The sequence below is a fragment of the Oreochromis aureus genome, linkage group 7 (genome assembly GCF_013358895.1).
Source record: "Oreochromis aureus strain Israel breed Guangdong linkage group 7, ZZ_aureus, whole genome shotgun sequence".
Taxonomy (NCBI): domain Eukaryota; kingdom Metazoa; phylum Chordata; class Actinopteri; order Cichliformes; family Cichlidae; genus Oreochromis; species Oreochromis aureus.
In genome coordinates this window covers 16574355-16594236 of record NC_052948.1, presented here as the reverse complement: position 1 = coordinate 16594236, position 19882 = coordinate 16574355, and the positions used below count along the sequence as shown (strand labels likewise).

Genomic DNA, 19882 nt, shown 5'->3' with positions numbered 1-19882 from the left:
AGTGTTGGGTTGTGGGAAATCTGAGCTCATTCCCTCCCTTGTCAAGGTCCAGTAAATATAAGGGTAGTACGTCAACATTTCCTGCACATCTCACAGAGATGTAAAGGGGTGTTTACGCTCACTCACCCGAAGGACAAGATGTTGAAAATACAAAAGTGCTTTTTAATGAAATTCCCCACGAAATATCAAACAGCTTTTATAGCTTTTCACAAGATTCTTCAAAATCGTAAGATTAGATCAGAGTGCCAAAGAGAGCGTCTGTATGAGAATCTAAATTTGTCAGTCTGTTGGAGAGGCATTAGGACGCAGCTGAGCGCTGTGGAGAGGTTGTGTCTGGGCCACTAAACAAGTCCCGTGTGCTAAGCAACACTGTGTAAGGGCCATCTGTCTCCTATACCAGAACGTTCAGGCAAAGCAGGCGGGGAAAGAAAAAGAGTTTCATGTCGCAGCTCCCCTGATCAATGGCTATTGATTCTTCACTTATCTCAAAGACAGCCTAGCTGATGAGATGTCACACTTCTGACCTCCTGCAGGGAGAGGGGAATGAGGGATGCTAGCTGGGTAGGCATGGTGTTGTGTTACAGATATACTCCATTCACATATACAAAAGGGGAAAAATTTACTTGCATACCTGTAATGTTAAGGAAACAAACATGCAGACATAATTACACAGAGATTGTATATTCATGCAATGGAAGGCTGCAATTATCCACCCAGTGAACCATCAACTTTTACAGGTTTGATGTGACAAACCTTGCATGGACAGTTACGCTCCTATCCTCTCTACTGTCCATCTCTTAACCTCATCCCGCTGTGGCTCTCACTCTCTTGATGCAGACAGACAATTAATAAGCGCATTGTCGGCCGAATGGATCACATTCACCGCAACTGCTGCGCTCAGCAGACAGCTCAAATAAATAAAGAGCAAGCAACCCCTCTAAACTGACAGTCACACAGATAGATGGATTGCAAAGTCACAATGACGACCTTTGACAATATCCTATTTTTAAAGCCTTTTTGGGATCTCACATCTAGAGTAAAAGTAAGGGAAAACTAGCTAGAATAGCAGTAGCAGTGGCAAGATAATCAACACTTTTCCAAGTGGCAATAAAACAGCAGAAACACCACAAAAAGCAAGCTCAAGAGCATGCAAATGCTCCATAGCTTACAGATCAAAGAGCTCAATGACAGGAGATTTTACAGAGCACAGGAAGGTGATGGTTTGGTACCACAGAAAAATCCCCCACTGTGACTTTGTGCACTGAATGTTAAACATTGACCAATTTTTCACTGTTTCTATTTACTGTCTCACATATTTATGTGCAATATATCATAACTCCTTTGACTTTCCCATCAATCCTCACTATATGGAGATTTAAATGTGTTGAAAAGCAGAATTCAAAGTATTCTTAAGTGCGACAATAAAGAAATATGCGTTTGAATTTCCTTTTGCAGACATGTGTTGGCTATCACTGTCTTTGACAATATGCAGATATGTGATGTATTCACTGTGCCTTGAAATCTCGAGTAATTGTGTTTACACAATTATATAGGATACTGCTTATGAAAGAGAGATTTTATTACACAGACTTTTCACCAGTATTTCAATATTTTATAAATGTGACACATTTGTGGGTATACCATTAAAACAGGTTGTTGTTCATGACCCCAATCTAAATGGTATTGTACGAAACATGCTATTGGAGCTTTAAGATTAAAACAGCATTGATAAACAACAGTTTTGCTTTAATTAGGTAAAAGTAGGAACACTAGAGAGGAAAATATGCTGTTACAAGTGAAAGTTCTAGATTCAGAATTCTACATGAGTCAGTATTAACATCAAAATATACTCAAAGCATTTAAAGTAAAAGTATTCATTATACAGCGAGGGGGGTCAGGGAGGAGACAGGAGACTATCCCCTCCTACTGTCATAGTACAAGAAGTTTTATTATCACTGAATATTAATTATGAATTAGTTTTATCTCTCACTTTAATGTTGAAGCTGGTAATAATTTGACATGATTTGTTTACTATAGAGCAGCTCAATCTATAATAATGTAGCATAATTTATTGGTAGCTGTAATCAGAAATGTAAAATAAATGTAGTGCCTCTTGACCCAATCCCGCTCCCTTGACATGTCCCTGACATCAAGGACAATGAGCCAGTGTAACATTTATGGAGTTTAGAGACAGGCAGATTTTCTAGTGATGTTAACAATTTGGCTTGTGGAGTACAACCATATGGTTCTCGAAATAATCACTTTCAGGGGAAAAAATACACGAGAGGTGAGCACAAATAGCCTTGAGGGTTTCAGGCGTAATTCTCCATCAGTCGGATCTTTGCTGCACGTCATAACTGCGCTCTCCCCACAGCTCATATTTGATAAATTGATAAAATACTGAAGAAATACAAATGAATAGATGAAAATTCATCTAATGATTTCTAATCATTTCACTAAGGGAAATATCTACATAAATATACAGATATGTACTGAGTCTGAATAAAATCTTTAACATAACATTTAGAATTTTGGTTTAAGTTATCCACAGGTTGCTCCTCCTGGATTTACGAGATGTAATATCAACTGTAGCTAGCCTCTGGTGACGAGAGAAATAGAAACTGAACTCCTCAGCTGTTACTCGGTGAGACTGCTCAAATAAATTATTTATTTGAAATGACAGAGTGTGATTCTCTTCTTCATCTGACCCCGTTTAACCATTTTTTGCCTTCTTTGTGGGCAATTTCAAAGGAAATAATACACCTTTCATAATGGATAAATTATTTGGAAATGACAGCAAAAGCACAAACTTGCCCAGATTTAGAGCAGAAACCATGGCAATAATTACATTTCTGACTACAGTACTATTCGCTGACAGTGTACACAAAATGAGTGCCCTGATTCCTAATTCGCAGATCATGACTGCTGTGAAATGCAATTAATGGATTCATAATTTATTTAGTGAGCTGTGATGAGCGAGCTCACTGAGACAGAATGCAGTATACACTCCATGCACACTGGATAAGCACGAGGTGTGTCTTAAAGGATGTGCAAAAAAGCAAAAAAGGAACAGTACATTTAAATAATTCTAAGTTTATATGTAGCTGCAGTTGTGGTAGAAGTTTGCGTACACTCATCCTGGGCATGGCTGTCATGGCAGTTTTGGACTCTTTAAACAGTTCTTTTCCCAGGATATCCACCCTAACTAATATTTGGTTAAATGTCCCTTGGCAAGTTGAATCTCAGCCAGATCCTTTTGGTATCCATCAACAAGCTTCTGGGATAATTTTGGCTTAATAATTTGGCAGTGGTCCACCTCCTTCATTAGTCCATCCACCTTGTGTAATAATGTACGAGTATCACTGGCAGCAAAACAGCTCCAAAGCATAATCCTACCACCGCCATGCTTTGCTGAACAGTGTTCTTACGTTTGAGAGCCTCACCTTTACTCCTCTAAGCATACCACTTGTCACTGTGGCCAAATAGCTCAATCTTTGTTTCATATAACCATAAAGCTTTTCTCCAGAAGGCATTTGGCTTGTCCATGTGGGCAGATTCAAATTTCAATCAACCAATTTCAAATGTCAATTTTCATGGCAGGCTTGAACCTTGGTGGTTCCTGAGTTGTCCCTGAACATCCTAACCCAGGGGTGTCCAACTCCAGGCCTCAAGGGCCAGTGTCCTGTGGGTTTTAGACACCTGAATCAAATGATTAGTTCATTACCAGGCCTCTGGAGAACTTCAAGACATGTTGAGGAGGTAATTTAGCCATTTAAATCAGCTGTGTTGGATCAAGGACACATCTAAAACCTGCCGGACACCGGCTCTTGAGGCCTGGAGTTCCGTACCCCTGAAATATAGGGTCCTATGTATACTTTTGACCCTGTGTAGGTAAGAGAAAATCCAAAATAAATTGAAACTTGTGCACCCAATTCTTATTTTGTTTTTAAGTATTTAAAGAAGTATTCTGCAAAACCATTCCACCCAGGAAAAGAACAGTCAAAGAAATCATTAAAACCCTGAAATTACACCCATGATTGTGTGTAAACTTCTGACTACAGCTGTACATTAAAGAATAAAATGTGTTAAACTCCCCGACACACACCAAGTTAAACGTAAGAATAAGAACCAAAGGTCTCTTTGGGGTGATACAGATGTCAAAACAGTGACTGAAAAGCCTATGTTGTGGAATGAGTGTCAAGCAGAGGGCACGGTCTATCTCTGTTTTTGTTTTGTTTTGTTTGTTCAAAGAGACAGATGCCATGGAAGCAGTCTGAAAAATGTGAGACAGCAAGATTCCCTGGATGGCTGCCATGTCCCTGCAGGTACAAGAACGTGAGGATTTGGGAAGGAAACAGGACGCGGGTTGGTGATAATTGGGGGTACCCTCTGGAAATCTCTGCTTTGTAGTTAAGCTTTGTTTGAATATGACGCTATTAATGAGGATGAGAGGGAAACACTTGTAAAGCCACAAAGCCGGAATTTATCTCAGCTGTACTAACAGAAATGTTTTGCATGCTGTTCATTTAACCACAACTGGCACGCAGTGAGTGATCTGATGAAGTGATGCTGGTGGAAAAAAAATGTAAATATGACTTCAGCTGAAAGATCCTTCAGGGTATTGTGTTCATTTACAATACAAACCAAATCATCTGTTCAAATCCACTGGAAGAGGCCTAAATATGTAAAGCCTAAACTCAAATGTTCTCCAGCCAAATTTTGCTGCCAGATATTTATCCTGTGCGAGGGCCTGATGGGCTGCACAGTGACTCAACTTCCACCCATTCCTGTCTCAGTATAACAAGTGTTTAGGCTGTTTGCCATAAATCATGTCCCTGCCAGATGTTGCCAAGCAACTGATTAATTAGCAGAGCCTCCTGAGTGAGTAGCAGTGGAGCCAGTATGGGAGAGCTCATTTCAGTCCCAGTGGTCCAAAGACTCCACCAGCTTTGACACCTTAACAGACATAGAGAGCCATTTATTTTATATCCACAAGGAGACTTTTGAAGGGATACTTGAGTACATGATTTGGGAAATAGCACTTATTTGCTTTCTGACCCAGTGTTAGATGAGAATGTGGCTACCACTCTCATACTTGTATGACTTCTGCAGAGTCAGACACAGCAGGTGGTTTGGTTTGATTAACGTCCAAATTTTAAACCGAATACATCTTAGTGTCGCTAATTTCATAAAGCATTATATGCTGGACTAGTTAATCCACTGGTTACCTGCCAACTGCAGAGTCATGACAATATTCACGTGTTTCTAAATAATATACTTCTTAATTAGTGATTCTTAGAGCTGCTGGTGGAAACTTTATTTTTCCTTTTTTACATTTAGTCAGAAAACGCCTGGTTGTTTCTCTCTTATGCTTGCAAAAAATAACAACTGGTGATTTAACAGTAGTGAGAGGGTATTAACCTTTTCATCTCACTCTTCACAAGAAAGCAAGTTATCATTATTTCCCAAAATGTCACACATTTTTACCAAGAGAGGGAAAAATCTATTTATTTAAACACACCGTGCCTTTAAGATGGCTTAATTGCTTCTGTAAAGGCAATATATGAAGCTACATTAGGCCTCAGATCTAGAGACTGGTCAGTGATAACCATAGATTGCCAGGGTAAACTGAGTATTTTCCAGTTGATAGACTGGTGGTTGGTGGGTGCTGGAAGTGCCAGGTGAAATCAGTCACAAAGAGGGCGCTGCACCAAAAACCTCATCCAACCTTGCTTGGTTGCTAGCAGATTGTCACGTTCCTCCATTGTTTGGATGCAGACTTATCTGCAAACACTGGGCAACTAAAATGAAGTCTTTCCCTTCAAAGTTCATGTAAAAGATGGGCCTAGTTGTGCAACAAACACATTTCAAAAGGGAAGAAAACTTTTACTTGTTTACTTGGGTTTTTTTTTTCCCCACAGAGACAAATATCCTGCTTCTAAATTTGTTGCCCTTTTTTGTTTGTTTTTCACTTTAGATAAGCAGCACAGGATGGATGGATGGATCAATGGATGGATGGATGGATGTTCCAATACTTATATATATCTCATATTGTAATTTGCTTGTGAAAGTGTCCAAATTTTGCAGTTTTCTTGTGCGGCATGGTTTTAAGAATTAGTTACGAATCCAGTAAATATATGTTTTATTTAAAAGGACTGAAAAGAAATAATTTCATGAGTAAATCATAGCATGAGACTGGGTATGTACTGGGTGCTAAACAAGGCATCCTATGAAGTAGGCTTTGGCAGTTTGTTGCCAGTCTAAGTGGATGAGAAAAACCTCTTTTTCTTTTCTTTTTTTCCAATGATCATAGCTGGCTGAGCTGTAGTTGAACAAACATAGCTTGCATTTTCTGTGCCAGAAATGGCCTGAATCCACAGGGCAGTGGGTCACACTTATACGTGCGCACAAACACATGAAGACAGATGTTCAAATACTTAACTGACCCACCTCAGACATTATTAGTTCTTCCATGCGGTAGAGTCAAAGCTGTCTAATAGAGGATGGAGGTCATATTTTGATGCCCAACTCCATTTGGGTTAATAAGAGGACTGTAATTAGCTGGGAGGATGGAGAAGGTATATGAACCATGTTAGAAAGCTAAATGGTCCAATTTTCCCAGTCATGTGAATGCCTTTTCCCCACATCACTCTTGGCAGTCACTGAGGCTAAAAGACACCAATTAATCTCCCATGGCTATTATGGGCCCAGAAAATAGATGGGGAAAGCACACTGAGACAGAAAGGGGATATGTAATTTGCTGGGGATCACTGCACGTTGGCTGAAACCAGCTATAATTAAAATAGCAGTCAGCAAAAGTTTGACAATTGTGCTATAATTTGTAACGGGATAATTAAATTAACACTTCATAGAGGTGCTTTCTAATGATCTTGTAGCTATACTGTTTTGCACATACATACAGCGCTAATTTTATTTAGTTCAGTTTAAGTAGCTGGAATATTTTGACAAACTGCAAAGTAACACATAAGGCAAAACCATTTAAATAAACAGTTCCTTCTTAAAAGATTTTAATGTGTTCAGGAGAGGCACTAAAGAGGAACTTGTGGCATCGTCTGAACTCTGCAGTAAGACACCAGAGACGTTCTACAGGCTTTGATAATACCCTGCCTCTGTGTCTGTGTTGATAATACCTCCCTGTCTGTGTCTATAGAACTCATAATTCCTGTTCTGTCAGACTGGCTCTCTGTAACCATTATTTGTCTTTAGTGGCATGAGCTGGATTTGGCAGACCTGTCACTGCATGCACGCTTGCATACTGTTTGCATGTATCAGTATTACACATTCCTTAGGATATATTCAGATCTGTATCACTGTCTTGATCCTGAGCTGAATAACAAATGAACATCTCTGCCGCCTTCAGCTTTTACTCGCTGATTTCCCTGGGCTGGAATTTCTCCTAATAACCAACTGCCTGCCTCCCTCAACACAGCAGCACTGTCAGAGAATGAAAACTCTGATGCCTCAACAACTTGCATGCTGCTGAATGGAGTTTTTTCTCCAACAGATGGCCATTTGCTCAGGGCAATAACAATAACACTGGAATGAGATAGTAGGAATACTAAGCAGTTATGAATTTGGGTTCATTTTCTGTTAATTTTCTGGTCATCACAAGATGTGTTCCTCAGTCTACTGGGTTGCCATGTTTAGTTTCCCTGTGATACCTGTGGGATTTTTTCTTTCTGTGTGCTCATTTGTTATTTTTGGCATGCCAACTACCTCTGTTACTTTATATCTAGATCTTGGCTGTTTTTGGTCCCATTATTTTCTTCCTCAATTTCACAGTTACCTATCTACTCTCATTTTGCAAGGCAATTCAACCTCAGTCCAAGTAGCAGTCTGAGAGCTACATCTCCCAGACTTTTAAGTATTGTCCACAGCCTATTTACATTAAAGCAGACATGACTCTTTAATGAAGTGTATACCATTGTAGTAATCCTCTTTACTAGATGATAATGTAAAAACACATAAGCTCTAACTGCGTATAGACGCTTTAGTGTATTCTAGAGCTTTGGTTGCTTCACAGCTCTGAACCGCTGTAGCTATCCCCCGACACCAGGCATTACCACTGGCATTCTGCTGTCTGACTCAAAGTTCCAATCGGCCAATGAATACCAAATCAGCCCTTTTAAATACAGCCAGGAATACACTGTCAAAAGGAAAAATGGTTCGCCGCCACCCCACCAACACTACCCCCTACTCATCTGCAGAGTCACATTTCAAAAAAGGTGCAGGGGGTTTCAGCTCTTCTCATCTTAAACATCTCCCACAGGTGTGGCCGTAACTCTGTGTCGACACACTCTTGCACTTAAGCCCTGGGATGATATCAAACCATGATCTTAGTGCAGGATAGTATTGCTTTGTTTCACACCCACCCACCCACCCTCCCACCCACACACACACACACACACACACACACACACACACACACACACACACATATGAACATATGAACTGCTAATCTTGTATTCACCATCATCAACACTCCAGAATGCACAGATGCAGACAAGCAGAGACACAAAACCTGACAGCTACGTACACAAGCGTAGTGTGCTCCCAAGTGAGCCCAGCTAACAGACTGTGGAGAGGGAGGTGCAGTGATGCAGAGACATGGGGCCATACACGGAGCTTCAAGTTCACTGCCTGGGAATTATCACATCAAACTTGTATGCCCAATGGTTCTGACAAGCCCAAGGCCAAACCATTAAAGCCTGGTGTAGACAGAAATTACTTCGCAGGGCTATGACTGGGCAATGACTGCTGTTGTGCACCAGTGATTCACACCAGCCAATAGGAGTCAGATTTACACAGGCAACCAGGAAGGAAGTGCTTGTCAAACCAACACAGAGTTGGTGGATATGCTTACTTCATTCACATGCATAGATTAGTTTCATGATGTATTCACACTTTCATCCACTGTGGCAGTTTTGAGAATGTGGACTTTGTTCCACAAAACGAATACCGCTGAAATCAGTGTCTTGTTCTATCGGCATATATTTGCATGATATATTCATACAGTAGCTCAGTACACCCTGTAGCACTTGTAGCAGACACTGAAGATATCAAGGCTTCAAATAACCATCCTGTTGGAGGAAACTGTTAGCAAGAATGCATTTGAGCCAGATCAAAAGTGAAGTGTGAAGAACACATTTATCTCACGGCCACACTTGCACAGTTATAATATTCCAGTTTTACAGAGGAAACATGACTTAATTTGGGAGCATCATTCACTTCCTGTTTTATTCCAAATCTGAGAGCAATCAGACTTAATGATTGGGGGAATGGGCAAGAAGAAAAATACTTCACACATCTCAGATTAGAATGTACATGAAGTATAAAGCAGCTAAGGCTAATAATATACCATTAATTTAATCAACAGTCGCAGGAGATGAACTAAAGGTTAGATTTTCCATTAACTCACTGGCATGAACTTAGTTGATGAAAGTGGTGGAACAAACACCTGCTTGATACCAACAGCTGTAAATAACTGTTGTTATTAGTTAAATGTCACTCAAAAAGCCACGCCCCTAATTATGTATACCTTATAGAATTCATTTAATTTACATAGTGGGGATTCTAAAATATAAAACGTGGTAAATGAGCTAGAGGAGGTTGCTGCCTAGCACTAATTAACTCAAGTTCATTTAAATGAACTGTGAAAATGCAAATTTTTGAGCAGTCTGAAACTGTAAAATGTCTTTGTGAAACTGTCCCAATGCGGGCAGGAACATGAAGGCAAAAAGTTCTTTTACATAATTTATTATCAGAGTTCTTCTATAAAAGGGATAATAGGGCGAGAAGATCTTAGCAAAGTAAATGTGGGGTAAAGAGTATGTTTGTGCCATCCAAGGGGGGATTCCTAATGCTATGCAAGTTACAGGACTGGCTTTAATCGTGAGAAGGACAGATATGAGTTTCTCTTTAAGCATATGCAGTGCACATAAGAAGAAGCTCAATTTTTATTTCGTCTTGATTTCACTGTTCTGCTGTCTAGTACTAATCTTTGGCAAATACATTCATATATCATCATATTTGTGGTTTGTTTCTTGTAAGACTTGTATTTTGTAACTTAACTAGAACCAGTCCCAGCCCTAAATGTGGGTGAAAAGGAGGGATAACTATGCTGTATATAAGTAAGCATGGTCACCCTGTTGTAAAAGAAAGTCTGGGCTCTCTGGAGCCTCCAGATACTTATTTTTAATTCAATTCATTCCAGTTTTATTTATATAGCACCGAATCACAACAAAAGTCAACTCAAGGCACTTTATATTTTAAGGTAAAGACCCTACAATGACAGAGAAAAAACCCAAACAATCAAATGGCCCTGGATGAGCAAACACTTGCTGACAGTGGGAAGGAAAAACTCTTTTAACAGGAAGAAACCTCCAGCAGAATCAGGCTAAGGGAGGGGCAGACAATCAGTGCAAAGCATTATTAAAATTATTACAATTTCAGGGGTCACCGGGACATACACACTGCTTGTGAAGAATCAGCAGTTGGATAATTCATTGACTGCCCATAAAGACTATTTTAAAATGCTGTGTCCACTGGAGACTATAGTTGGCCCTACACTACCTTTTTCTCTGATGCAAAATTCTCTCATATTCAGGTGCCAAGTGTCTTTCTTATATTGTTTATGGTACCAGCAAGTCCGCCCTCGATGCCTGGCACTGTGCGAGCTAGAAAGACGTAGGGTGTATAATCCTCCTGTTGTAAGCTGTGTGTATTTATGTGTTTTTTCCGCACTTGACCTCATAACGACAACGTCTTGTCACTATGGCAACAACTTTGTGTACTACCCCAGAAACCCGCTGAAACCCGAGATTATTTATTAATTTATTTTTACCCCGATATTGTTTCAAATACCTATACTACAGAGACTCCAAGAGCTTCCATATCCGAGGTAGGCTTTTATTTATGACATCGAGTTTTCAGGAAACAGCTGTCTGAAACATTTCAGCCTCAAATCGATACAGCATCTAAGCTAGCTAATTCTCCCCAGCTCTTTTCTAGATAGTGCAGCAAGTCTGTGTGAGACTATATATATATATATATATATATATATATATATATATATATATATATATATATATATATATATATGTATCGTATCTTATGTAAGACTGCCAAGTTTTCCTGGACAGTTATTAATCAAAGGGATCTGTTGATAAAGTTAACGTAACTGCATGAAACGTTAATGACGGAGATAGCAGTACTGGTGCCGTCGTGCTGCTCTCGTTGTGGTGACAGATGCAGTGGGGTACCAAGCCCACTGCAGGGCTGAGGCGTATGTCTGAAATGTGAAGGGCTGCAGAAGAGAGAGAGATGAAAGCCGTGGAGGGAAAGAGACACACAAAGTCAGAGAAAGTCACAGACACTTTTGTCTCACTGACTGAAGGGAATGACAGGGAGAGGAGAGGGACCAAAATGAGAAAGTTACACAGAGATGTACCCTTAGTATTTGATGGAAGAGATACAGACAGGAGATGGGGGCGATGGGGGGGAGGCATGGAGGATGAGAGGATGGGAGAACTTTGTCTAGAGCAAACACCGTGGCTTCTCTTTTATTCTCTCTCATGCTGAGTTTGAAAAAAAAAAAGTGGTATTTTAACAGTGAGCTGAGGTAAATGCTGAGATGCATCTCAGGCTTGACATTTCTACTCACTACTTCCTGTATATTTTTAGAGAGCAAGCGATGCATTGTGTCTCTGAAACAGGGAGGTAAAATATCTAAAAGGTGACATGAAAAATATTCTAAGCTGTTAAGTCTTAAATGGGCCTAAATCTACACTTTCTTCCTTTCGAGTTGAGATCAGAATGATCTGTAATCAGCTGATTGATTATAATCTGTGTTTTACATGGGCAAACAGCCAATCTGTAGGAGCTGGAATTAAGAATAAATAGAGCAATAAGAGTAACAATAAGAGATTGCAAGGCTGTATAATTGTGCACAGGGATAGATGAAGAAAAGCAAGCCCCCCTCCTCCAGGAGAGCTGAAATCCATCAACTCTACCAAGTCTATGCCGCAGGACTGGAAACTTTGAGTGCCCGTGCACTGCTGACGTTCCTCCACAAGGAGCAGAAGGAACTCACAGCAAATGAAGAAAAAGCAGAGAGTTTGATCGATAGATTTGAGATCAACGAGACAGGTGAGTAAAGGGAGAAATGTGGACAATGTCTTTTGGCTTGCTGCTCATCATCATGGGAAAAAATACTCTATTCTTTGGTGTTTTCACGTAAGCATCCAAATTTAGTTGTAAGAGAATTTAAAGGCTGTAATGCCTGGCTGGCAAAAGGAAAGAAGGAAAGAAAAACAAATGGAAGAGTAAGGCACATCAGCCTCAGGCTAATGGACCTGGCTAATGGATGTTGTCCCGTGTACTGTGGACTAATTCACACCAACACAAACAGCAAAACAGAGAAGATAAAAGACTTACAAATAGTCTGTGCCATTAATACACAGAAGACAGGGCTGTCCAAATTAATCAAATTTTAATTTCAGTTAGAATTTTGTTTTCCACTAACTATCAGAACAAGAGCTCTAGAAACATGTACTTTTAGTTTACTAAAGTTGAGTTCATTTCAGTTTTTTAAAATGATTTTGATGTTAAGTCTTCTGAATTATTATTAAAGTTCAAGTAAATCAAGTTTCCAGACCTCCATTGTAATTGTACAAGCACAACAAAATTGCAAACATGCCAGCTGTGGTGTGAAACATTAAAAACAGTAAATAGGTTTTAAAAGTCTTTCCACTTTATTTCAAAGATATATTTCTGCTCTTTTTTAAAGTGTAATAAACCCACTGTTTTGCCCAAGTTTGAGAGTAACTGAACTAAATAAGCTTGTCCAATGATTTTCATACAGATTTGTGCCATAATGAAGGAGCCCTAACAGAAGACCTCACTTTCTGCCATTCTTTGCATAAACAAATGTGCTCATGTTTTTCTTTTTCTGCACTTGCATGATAACCGTATCACACATTTCTCTCAACAAACTCAGTTATTCGTAGAGCAATTGCAATTTTTAAAAAAACATATTAAATCATACCATAGTTGGTGATTTTATTCAGAATAAATCAAAAAATCATCCAAACTGCTGAAAGTAAAAGCAGGTACAGTTGGTATGAACCATCAGCAGCGTAGTCAGTAAAATCAACCGTTTTCACAGCAGACAGTTTGTTAGAGCAGGGAGAGCTCTGATGGTGGTGAAAGATATTTTATTAATGAAGTTAGACATGGCACTGTATCAGCTTACACAATACCAGGAACCCACAGCTAGTTCACCCAAATGAAATGCAGTCTTTTTTTTTTTCTTTTTTAATTTAATGTCAGATTTCTTTCCATTAAGTTCATCGTTTGAGCTGACTGTTCAGCTGAATGAGTTTTATTCCCACCTCAGACTAAAGATAATTACAGTACACTCGTGACATCACAATTCATTACCAGCAGAAACTTCACAGAGGCTACATCATGGCTCTGGAGACGCTCCACTGGTCAGTCCTCTGCTGTAATCTAATTTCAAATTTCTAAACAGCTATTTGATGGACTGTCATGAAATTTCACCCAGCTACTTGTGGCTGTAGGAGGATGACTTATAATGACTTTAGTGATCCCCTAACTTTATTATCTAGCATGATCATCAAACAGGTTTATGACCAAATATCTATAACACACCAGTCGTAACTCTACCAGAGATGTTATAAGAAGGACTTTTGTTTTACTATTAAAGTAACATGGTATAGATAGAAATTAAATGCAGTTATCTGGCTTGATTGTAGATGCTGTTCTTCTTTTTTTTAATCCTTAAAGATGAAATTTAAGTCTTCTCAATTCCTCCTCTTCCAGCCAGAGAAAACAGCTCAATGACCTTTGAAGGGTTCCTCAGGTACATGGAGTCCAAAGAGTGCTGTGTGTTCAACCAGGCCCACACGTCAGTGTACCAGGACATGGACCAGCCTCTTACCAGTTATTTCATCTCCACATCACACAACACCTACCTGACCGGAGATCAGCTAGTAGGGCAAAGTAGCCTGGATGCCTATGTTAGGTAGGGAAGCAATGTTTACATACAGTGTTCCTCTTCACTTAGCAGCATTTTAAAAAGCCACGCCCAATGCCAGAGGGAGTACTGTGAATATGTTTTAAGGCACTGAAGTTAAAGTGAGAATGCTTTGAATAGATTATATCATAAATAGGTTTTAGTGGATAAGTCGACTGTAGAGCTATACCAAGCACAGCAAATGGGCAAACCCCCCCAAAATCTAATCAATATTTGGTGTATCCAACCTTTGCTTTTAAGTTTCAGTGCCCTCTGTCTCTTCATATAATCCAAGACTGACTCTATGAAATGGAGATCAAGGTTCTGTGGGGGATATATCAACGGTTCTTGGACTCTTTGTTCTTCTTGCCTCTGAAGATAGTTTTTTTTTATGATTCATGCTGTATTTTCTGCCTGTAGATAAAAGATGGATGTAGTCAATATGACCTTACCCATCGGTTTCTTAATTCTGACTCATCTTTTTGGCCTTCACCATGTTGTTTTTTGTTTGTTTTTTTTTTTGGGGGGCAGAAGTGAGCTACTTTAAATGAGAAGAATAGAGTTCTAAGTTATCAGCTTCCAAGCTTGGTTAGCAAACTGTATTCATAAACTGCATGGCTTCATTGCACAGACACACATTCTTTGACAAGTTGTACCACATACTAAGCACTACAGATTTTCCTTCCCACTGTCAACAAGTACTTGCTCATAGGAGGTCTTCTGATTGTCTGGTGTTTTTTCTCATTTATTTTAGCGTTTTAACCTTACAATATAAAGTACCTTGAGGTGCCTGGTGTTGCATTGCACAGAATCAACTTGTTGTTGTATATGTGGCTTTTCAAACATGTGTTGCCAACAGGGAAGTTGCAGAGTACCCTCTTGTAGACAAATGATCTAACGTCATCATAACCCAAAACATAGTTGAAGGGTGTTTTGCTCTTCTCTTTTTTACTTCTTAAATTTTCACTTTTCGGTGCTATAATTGCCTTTAGTGACAGGAAATAGCAAAGGTCATATAATACATAATCTATAGATCGTAAAATCTTTGCAAAAATTATGCCAATACTGGTGAAAGCCTACTTGCAAATTAGCAAATTTAACCGGTAAAATATTACGACAAATAAAAACAATCTTTAAAAAAAAGCAAAAATAGTAGAACACAAAAACTGGCTGAAATGAAGCTCTAAATGCCCTACAACACAACATTAGTTTCCCTCTCCAGGCCTACATGTTTGTCATTTGGATACTCTTTTGCGCTCTGGTTTCATTGACCCAGTCCTGTGCTGAGGCAGACAGTGAAATTGCTGTGGTGCCTTTATGGGACAATGGAGGTGATTACAAAAGAGGCTGATGGAAGCAGAAGTGCTGTATTTATGGTTCCAGTGAAAGTGCTGAGTTCCCTGGCTGGCTGGTAGAGCGAACCCTTCAACCCAGCGGCCCGAGAGCTCTGGTTTACTTAGATAATGATGCAATGATCTTGAGAGGAAAGCAAACTGGCAGGAACAGTAAGCTGCTTTATAGAAATCCCACTAGCTCACAGGTGGGAGAAGGATGAAAATAACATGAAGCGAATGTATACGAGTTACGAGGAATGCATCAGAAATACTAAAATATGCACCCTGGTACTTGTTAAAATGAAGATTGCTTAACTGTGGCTGTGTATGTATCACATTAACTCTCACTTCAAAAACTGTGATATGAGATAATTGTGTTAGGTAAATTGTAAAAAAAAATGTTGAGAACTGCACACTTTGGTCCCCTTTTTCCAGAAAAAACTGACACTAGTTTTATTTCAAAGCATCAAAGCTAAAAAGATGAGTAAGCCTTCTTTGGAACTCAGCATTACAATAGAAGCTGAAGAAAAGAGTTAGCCTGGCTCTCTCAGAAGTTCAAAAATGCTTCCGAAGGCACTTGTAAAGATTTGTTTAAAAAAGTGTATTTTCACCCAAAATCACTAATGTACAATCTGTCAGTGGTTGTAGTCAGCTAGCAATCTGTGTCAGTGACTGAGACTTTTTTATAAGCGTGTGAATTGCCTATGATTGACTTTTTGCACTGCTGATTTCACCCTGCCAGAAAACCCATATTTATGCAATCTTGTTTGTGTCTTTGTTTAAAGTTTTAGCTGGGCATGTTGTAACTAACTCAGAGCACTACAGTGCAGGTTACCTGATACCGAAGGTGAGCACTGGTGCTTGTGAGGGCATGATGACATCACACCTGGAAAGACTACTTTACTGTCTGCTGTAACTCTACCAAAGAAAGCAAAAGACTGACAGTGTGATGCTATGAACTTTGCCTGCAATAACAGAGCCTCATTTAACACTTATGTGACAGTTTATAACTACAAAGAAAAGCACCTGAAAGCAGACACAGACTGCAGCTGTTTTGCATGCGCTAAGCTCCATTTAAAACACAAATAACTACTAAACAAGCATTGATTGAAAATGTCTGGAGAAAAAGGCGGATATAACTGTGTGTCAGTGTTGCATGAAAAATATATTATAAGCAAAGTGATTATTTGCCCCAACCTCTTTGTGAAAGTGATCTAACTTTTTTTCCTCCACTGAGAGAAAGCAATCTTGTATAAGATACAGTCTGTACAGACATATAGATATAATACCTATTATTATTTTCACATAAAGAAAAACACAGGAATGGAAATGTAAAGCACCATCGCAGGAAAGTAGTAAAGTTTGTTCCTCAAACTTGACTTATAGTTTGTCACATAGTGCTTTTTTTTCATTTAGCATGGCCTTGCTGCAGCTCAGTCTGCATGTTTCTCTGTATGCATGTGTGTGCTTCTGTTTGGAACAGTGCTCTGAGGAAAGGGTGTCGCTGCCTGGAGATTGACTGCTGGGATGGGCCAGACATGGAGCCCGTAGTTTACCATGGCCACACCCTCACCAGCAAGATACTTTTTAAGGATGTCATCACCACTGTGGGGCAGCACGCCTTTGAGGTAACAGCATGTAGTTTGTTACACGATTACTGCTTCTGGCGTAGCAGCCAGCTCACTCACTCTTGCCTCTGCGGGCGCCGAGAGACCCTACCGAGCAGCATTTGCTCTCATTAATAACCTCTCTTGCCTTCAAACTGCCTTTGATTTAGCATTTCAGGCCATTCTCTGTGATGTACGACCATACAGAGAGTCAAGTTGCTGGAAATGGGGTCTAAATGTACTTTTTTTCTTTCTGGTTTGGATTTTTATTGACAGGTGTCTGCTTATCCAGTGATTCTCTCTTTGGAAAACCATTGCTCCCGGGAGCAGCAGGAGGTCATGGCCCAGTATCTTATCTGTATCCTGGGGGAAAACCTGCTGATAGCTCCCTTGGATCACCCGACTGTTGGAGACCTCCCAAGTCCAAATGTAAGACTCAGAAGAAGTGAGAATTAGGCTGTGTGAGGAGCAAAAAAAAAAAGAAAAGGAGATGAATCTGTGTTTAACAGTAGAACAGCTGTTGCAAGCGGAAGAATGATGGTGTTTGCACCTATAAATCCTCATTGTCTGCCATAGCAAAACAAAACAAGAACAAAGTGAGACCTTTTCATCGTCACAGAGGGCCTCATTAGTCTCCCTTCCTAGGCTTTCCAGGCTCCCTGTCCTCCACGAGCATGCGGGGTAAATGGACATCTGCATTTGCAAGCCTCTTTAATCTCAGAGAGTCACAAATCTAACGTAACGTAGTAGACCCTGATAAGTGTCCATCACTTTGAGACTGTTGAGGCACTTGAGCCAACTTCTCCTTTGAAAGCATCTGTCACAGCTCATTATGAAGTGACCAGTATGAAAGACAATGAGACTGCAGTATACTGACTATGACGAGGAGGATAAAGGCTTTTTTCCCCCTTTTTTTCTCAGAGTGTGGATGAATGTGTGCAGTCTCATGAGAATCTCTTTAGTACTTCTGATTTCTGCTGCAAAAATGAGCTGTGCTCTATCCTTAGAGCACATATTCTCCATATCGTTTTTATCTTTATGACTTTGGAAGTAGCAGGCTTACGTAGGAGCCTCGGCTCTAACGGTTTCATCTTGACTATTAACCCCTGCGGCTGGGACACTCAGTCAGTTTTCATGTTTTAAAATTATGCAGCTTCACACACGCTCAAGTTACTATCTAATTATAAAAGTGGAACCAATCTGCGGTTTTCAGGATTCCCTCATTACTCCTACTAGTTACATCAAAAGGTTTTAAAGCTGTTTACACAACTTTTCTAAGCTGTGGAAAAGATGGTAAAGCCAGTTGTCTTGGCTCAATTTTTCAATTATCCAGAGTTATTGTGGGATTAGAAATAAGCTACAGTTAATTAACATGTTATTACGCTACTTTATTCTATTTTTACTGTCAGCGTGAGGCGAAACCCCCCTCAAGAACCAATTATTCTTTCCTAAAGTGCATCAACATAAGCAAAGCCTCAATTTTAGCTCTGCAGACTATATAATTTTGTGTACAAGTGATGGAAATTTCAAGAAGTGAAAGGGCCAAGTGAAATTATGAAGCTTGTAATTTTTAGACCATATGGTCTCTTACAGGTTGTTAATGCTGGCATATCTGTAATTAGTTTGAATAATTTGCCTGTGCATACAGTATGCATTGACACTCACTTAACGTGGAGCTTCCTCCAGACCATGTTTCTTCTTCTTTTCTTTTTTTTTGGCTTTTAGCATATTGCTGCTCATTGGAAAAGAGAGTCCTTTAAAGTACTAACAGATATGGAGTCCGGACGGTGAAATGCAGGAGCAGATGTTCGATTCAGTGATTCGATACACCTGCTGCTTCTCTTGCTTTTCTTCTTATCTGCTCTAACTGTGTGTATGTACTGTATGCCCCGCTGTGGATGTGACTCTTTGAAGAACAGCGTCTTTGTGGCAGACCATAGCGGTGGGAGTCGGGTGGTTTGTGCAACATAAAAAAAAAAACGAAAAAATTTTGGTGTTTGTGCCCAAAGTTTGAAGATGCAGAAACAGTTTGGCTGATGCAAATATGTGGCGTGTTTTAAAAGTGCTGTGTGGATGTTAGTTCGCATTCATTCATGTGTGACTTGATCCTGTGGAGGATTGCCAGGACCTGAAGTATAAGATCCTCATCAAGAATAAAAAGCTCAAGCGTCAGATTAAGACAGAGGATGCTGCAGAGGGAGAGGAGAGTGCAAATGAGGGTGAGGAGGAGGAGGAGGAGGAGGAGGAGCAGGATGAGGAGGAAGAGGATCATCAAACAAAAGCAAAGTTCTGGTCTCCCAGAAAGGCAGGGTCAAAGAAGAAAGTAAGTCAGGGTGTTTTTGTTTTTATTTTATTTTTTCCAGTCAGCTAAAAAAGAAAAAAAGAAATCATCTACAAAAAAATAATGTTTGAAATGTAAAGGTAAAGGCATTTTGCATGAGGGCAAAAAGGCGTAGCTTTCAACCTGGAACTGTTACTGGAATTTCAATGGTGTTTTTTGTTTGTCTCTTCTGCCCTTAATGCATTGAGTAGAAGAAGAAGGTGGTGGTAGCTGAGGCTTTGTCTGACCTTGTTATATACACAAGGTCTGTCAAGTTCATCAGTTTCAGTCACTCCAGGGACAATCAAAACTGTTATGAGAACACATCCATGGAAGAGAAGAAGGCTCGCAAGCTACTCAAAGCTTCAGGTAGAGTCATTTATTGATTTGAAATCATTAAACAGGAGAAGTAGGATTTATAGATTAAAGTAATAAAGAATGTGTATTCGTAATTGTAAATGTTGCAAAATATTATTCGGGTGATCCCAGCAGATTTCTCTTGATTTACCATCCCACTTTTGCAAAGTGCTCAGTGTGCATAATTGCATTTCTCATCCAGGAGTCT

The 19882-nt window shown here is 39.7% G+C and overlaps 1 protein-coding gene across 2 annotated transcripts in view; it reads left to right on the top strand.

Moving 5' to 3' along the window:
• Positions 1-10617: 10617 nt before the first annotated feature.
• Positions 10618-19882, top strand: part of LOC116332675 (1-phosphatidylinositol 4,5-bisphosphate phosphodiesterase zeta-1-like) — a 19092-nt gene continuing 9827 nt past the window's right edge. The window contains exons 1-7 of one of the 2 annotated variants that reach the window (XM_031755713.2): positions 10618-10921; positions 11973-12168; positions 13864-14065; positions 16874-17018; positions 17274-17426; positions 19123-19320; positions 19530-19686. In XM_031755713.2, coding sequence (XP_031611573.2) covers positions 11979-12168; positions 13864-14065; positions 16874-17018; positions 17274-17426; positions 19123-19320; positions 19530-19686 — 1045 coding nt within the window. In that variant the 5' untranslated portion in view covers positions 10618-10921; positions 11973-11978. Of the gene's footprint in view, positions 10922-11972; positions 12169-13863; positions 14066-16873; positions 17019-17273; positions 17427-19113; positions 19321-19529; positions 19687-19882 lie in introns of both variants that reach the window. The other variant, XM_031755712.2, reaches the window with a different exon arrangement.